This window comes from Penaeus chinensis, chromosome 8 (assembly GCF_019202785.1).
Source record: "Penaeus chinensis breed Huanghai No. 1 chromosome 8, ASM1920278v2, whole genome shotgun sequence".
NCBI classification, from domain to species: Eukaryota; Metazoa; Arthropoda; class Malacostraca; order Decapoda; family Penaeidae; genus Penaeus; species Penaeus chinensis.
Genome location: NC_061826.1, coordinates 37,864,663 through 37,869,662, shown reverse-complemented (window position 1 = coordinate 37,869,662; position 5,000 = coordinate 37,864,663). Strand labels below are relative to the sequence as shown.

The 5,000-nt window shown below is 49.7% G+C and overlaps 1 protein-coding gene across 4 annotated transcripts in view; it reads left to right on the top strand.

Moving 5' to 3' along the window:
* Positions 1-5,000, top strand: part of LOC125027961 (transient receptor potential channel pyrexia-like) — a 35,075-nt gene that overhangs the window by 16,215 nt on the left and 13,860 nt on the right. For 2 of the 4 annotated variants that reach the window (XM_047617164.1, XM_047617162.1), the window contains 3 exons: positions 493-700; positions 1,315-1,473; positions 1,654-4,853. In XM_047617164.1, the coding sequence (XP_047473120.1) occupies positions 545-700; positions 1,315-1,473; positions 1,654-4,494 (3,156 nt within the window). In that variant the 5' untranslated portion in view covers positions 493-544 and the 3' untranslated portion in view covers positions 4,495-4,853. Of the gene's footprint in view, positions 235-492; positions 701-1,314; positions 1,474-1,653; positions 4,854-5,000 lie in introns of those variants that run through there. The other 2 variants (XM_047617163.1, XR_007115076.1) reach the window with 2 other exon arrangements.

The following is a 5,000-nucleotide window of genomic DNA, read 5'->3' as shown; positions in this document are numbered from 1 at the left end:
ACCTGATAGTGATATAGCTTCAACTCTCTCAATAGAAAACGTGTAGAGGGTTTGTCGCACAGACTAAACTAATCGTGACCGCTCGCTGAGGCGCGCGTGTGACATACGCGGCGTAGTGGAAATATGTGTTAAAACGGATTTTTAAAAGTCTTGACGATATTGAAGTGTATTAGACAGTTTTATTAGATACTTCACAATGCCTTTTCCAAGACATATGCGGTTTTGGGATTGCAGGTTGGTACTTTGCGCTTTATTATAGTTAGTGTAGTATAACACAAGTTACGGTAAAGCAAAATGAACAGTGCCTTTTATATTAGTGTTGTTTTACACATTAATTCATCTCTAACTCTATATCGATATATTTAGAATGTTCCTTAGCCTTATCAAATCATAGATAATCACTTGTAATATTGCTAGCCTCATATTTAAGAGGACTGCGATAGAATTCACGCTGAAATGTGAACTCAGTCCGTCTTTTCTTCCACTTTACAGAGACCGCCACGATTCCCAGCGCTCGGATCTCTCAGACGATGAGTACCAGCACATGCTCTGTCTGAAGCCGGACCGGAAAACCAGCGTCGTGTCGACTGAAGCAGCGTACTCGAGAATGACCCTGGGGCTCTCGTCGGACGGCTCCATGTTCTCTAGGCTCTCCAGCGACAGTCTAGATGCGCGGACGACCATCCCGCCGCTGTTCATTGTGAGTAGGCAGTCTCTGATAAACATTTTAGTGCGCGCGCACGTACACGCACACACACACACGCATACGCACACACACACACACACACACACACACACACACACACACACACACACACACACACACACACACACACACACACACACACAAACGCATGCGCGGGGGTGGGGGGAGGTTACTATTTACTTTTACATAAAGAACAAGCGGTCACGGAGGCAGAGTTTATCCTGTATTACCTATACTGTATTTCCTGTGTACTGTATTACAAACCCTGCTTATGGTTACAAATAGCGATGAGTCAGTCCTGGTGCTAGTGTCTCGAAATTGCACCATGTATTACGCCAAGTGGAGGCGCAGTGGGGGCAGCGAGTGGCCGCAAAGAATTACTTAATAGCAGTTTTTAAATACATAAGCAGTGTGTGTGTGTGTCTGTTTGTTTGTTTGTCTGCATGTATGCATATATATATATATATATATATATATATATATATATATATATATATACATACACAGTAATCATATGTCTATATACATACATACATAAAAAAGGTATACTGGTATATGTTTATCTTCAGAATATAAAAAATAATAAATTGTATTCTAATCTTTTCCAGGCAATCCAGAATGGCGAACTAGGTACTCTCAAGCAGATTTTAACAGAAACCCCAGAGCTACTGAACACCCTGAAGTATGGCGGTTTCACAGCTCTCCACACAGCGTGTCATGTGCGTCAACACGGGGTACTTATGCTGTTAATGGACCATGGCGCTAAGGTGAGTAATACACGCAATCACGATTCTTTTAATTCAGGATGTAGGAATGAGCATGCAGGCGTAGCCTTGGATCCTTGTGATGGAATATACATTGTCTTGTGGGAGAGGAAAACACGTATTTCGTGTTAATAAGACGGAAGAACGTTTCGATATTCATTTTGTCATTTGTCTTTTCAACAGGCGGGCGCGATGGACACCCTTGGCCATACGCCCCTGCATTTGGCTGTCCACGAGGGCTGGCACCAGGGCGTCGCGGAACTCCTGCGGCGGGGAGCCTCCCCGAACATCCTCAGCGAACCCCCGCAGTCCGTGAAGGAGGTGCGCGTTGAGACGCCCCTGCACGCTGCCATCCGCCACGGGGACCTCGCCTCCAGCACCCTCATGATGCAGTACCACCCAGATCTATCGGTTCGCGATGGCGACCGGAACACCGTCCATCACTTGGCTGCCTACGCCCGCAGCACAGACATCTTCCGCATGCTGATGCGCGAGAAGGTATTCGATGACACGATGGCCGCGGGCAATCGCGAGGGCAACACCGTGCTGCACATGGCGCTCAAGTGCGAGTGTGATACAGCCGAGGAGCCTTCGCTCATGGAGCTGGTTACGCTCCTGATCGAAAAGGGCGCCGACGTGAATGCCATTAACATGAAAGGCGAGTCGCCGTTATTCCTGGCGTCACGACTGCAGTGCCCCAAGGTGGTGGAGTTACTGCTTTCCTCGGGAGCCGACCCGACGGTGGTGACTCGCCGCGGACAGTCGGTGCTGCACGCCGCGTGCCACAGCGGCTGTGCGTCCAGTCTGAGTCAGCTCCTCAACACGAAGAGAATGGAGCACTTGGTCACGCAGGCTGACAGCGAGAGCAAGGAGCCATTCCACTATGCGGTTCACAGGAGCTCCATCGACTGCTGCGAGCTCCTCCTGAACAACGGCGACCACCTGACTCGCAAGGATGCGGAGGGAGAGTCGCGCTGCTCCCTCGTGCTGGAGCACCTCCCCGGCGCCACGCAGCTCTTCAGGCGCCTCTTCGACGCGCGGGTCAAACTCTCCAACAAGCCGCAGTACGACCCCGACTTCCGCGTCACCTTCGACTACTCCGTGCTGCTCTCGCCGGACATGGAGGACGTGCAGAGCTCGCTCATGTCCGAGCTTTCCACCACGAGGATCGAGTCCCTCCTAAAGCATCCGCTCCTCGAGAGCTTCCTCTTCATTAAGTGGCGGAAGATCAAACCTTTCTTCTACTGCAGTGTGCTGGTCTACTTCACATTCCTCATTCTGCACACGAGCTTCCTCATTTCGAAATTCGGTAGCTGTAACGCCAGGATGGACGGCATGGTACTAATCAAGTGTCTCCACATTTTTATGTTCTTTCTCATCCTTATCCCTGACCTCATCATCATGTTGGCGAACCTGAAGAAATACCTGCGCCAGTGGGAGACCTTTTCCAAAATGATTGCCCTTGGCAGTTCTGCCTTCGTGGTGTTTTCCGTCACTCCGTCCGTTCTGAATGAGTTGAAGGGCACTGTCATGCAGGGCAATGAAACGGACGCAAACGTCTCGAGCGAAATGACACCGGACTGTAAGGCTCACCTTCACTACGACGCGCCGATAGTGCGGCACGTGGCGGCGGTGTCGGCGTTCTTCGGCTGGGTGGAGTTCATGATGCTCCTTGGCCGCTTCCCCTCCCTCGGCGCCTACGTCCTCATGTTCACTCGCGTCGCCAAGTCCATTACCAAGTTCATCGTGGCCTTCTCCAGCCTCCTCATCGGCTTCTCTATCAGCTTCATGATCATCTTCAAGGGCAACCCGGTCTTCCGCTTCCCGCTCAGCCTAGTCAAGACGCTCATGATGATGATCGGCGAGATCGAGTACGGAGACCTGGCCGTCGACTCGAATATGCAAATCACGAGATCTCTGTTCCTGGTGCTGTTCCTCTTCCTGGTGTGTATTCTGATGGCTAACCTCCTGATCGGTCTGGCTGTCAATGACATCCCAGATCTGCAGAGGCAAGGCAAGATCAAGCGCTTGGCCAAGCAGGCGTCGTATCTCGTGTCTTACGAGAAGCTGATGTGGGTGGCCAGGAGCCTTCGCTGCTTCCCCCGCCGCATGCGCATCCTGCTAACAACCCGCGTGCGGATCCTGCCCGTGGTAACTGTGTTCCCAAGCCGGGAGAACAAGTCCCGCCGGCACCAGCAGCACATCCCGTCCGAGACCCTGCAGGAGGCCATCCTGCTCGGCACCTGCGAGGACCCGAAGATGGAGGACCTGCACATCGAGGGAGAGGATTTCTCGAGGCAGTTCATGTCCTTCAAGATCAAGTACGACCGCGACTGGCGCTCACTCAACCGCCGCCTGGGGCAGCTGGCGGACTGCTCGACCACCGACAAGATCCTGAGAGAGAGGCTCGATCAAATGCAGAAGATGATGGAAACACAGATGCTGCAGATGTCAATCCAGCTTCAGCAACACAACAGGAATCTACTCTACCAGTCCATGATGCACCAGCCAGTATTCCAGCAGATCCAGCAGCAAAATCGGCCACAGTACCAACAAGTAATGCAGAATCAAAATGCCGCCGGGAACGAGGTGCCCAAATCTCACTCCGTGCAGGACCTGAGCCAAAGCAGCAGGCCGGCAAACGCCCTTCGCCGAGCCTCGCAGCACGATTGCCCCGCCGTGGCTGCAGGCGCGAGGAAGGTCAGCATGGCGATCTCAACGCTCTCCACGATGCCTCCATCCACGCAGTTTGCTTCTGTCCCACACGCCTACTACACACAAGCAGGACAACCACATTCGTCCTACACGCAAGCACTTCACCAGCAACCTTCCCACCTCCTTTCATTCACGACGCAGCCATCCCAAGCACAAATGTCCCTGCCGCAGCCCGCCCAGGCCACGCCCATGCACAGACAAAGCTCAGAGCCGCACCACATGCGCCCTTTTCAGACGCAGCCTTCCCCGACAGAGCCCGACTCGCTGTCGGAGCACAGTCGGGATGTTTCGCTGACTGATCACCAGTAGAAGTATTTACTAATGATAAGATAATATAAATAATACTGTGTTAGTGCATATATATATATATAGACATCTTTATCCAGCAGCTCAACGATACTGACATTCCTGTATATCCTCAACCTCTGCTTTTATGAGCAATTTACTTTGTTGTGTTACAATATATCATATATTACACATACATATATTTATATATATATATATATATATATATATATATATATATATATATATATATATATATATATATGCATATATATATATACACACACACACACATGAACAAAAAATCATTTTAATTTGAAAATGTAACTCATTTATGTAATTCTAGTATTTTGTACTTACTCAATATATTTATCATTCTTATATATATATTTTTTTCTCGATCCCTAAGAAATATTGATAATACGATCTATTACCCAGAATTTTCAGACGTATTCTGTTACACTTGGTCATGATTTTTTTTTTTTTTCTATTAACGTGACGTAACATACTCACGGTCAGCCAAACAGGTC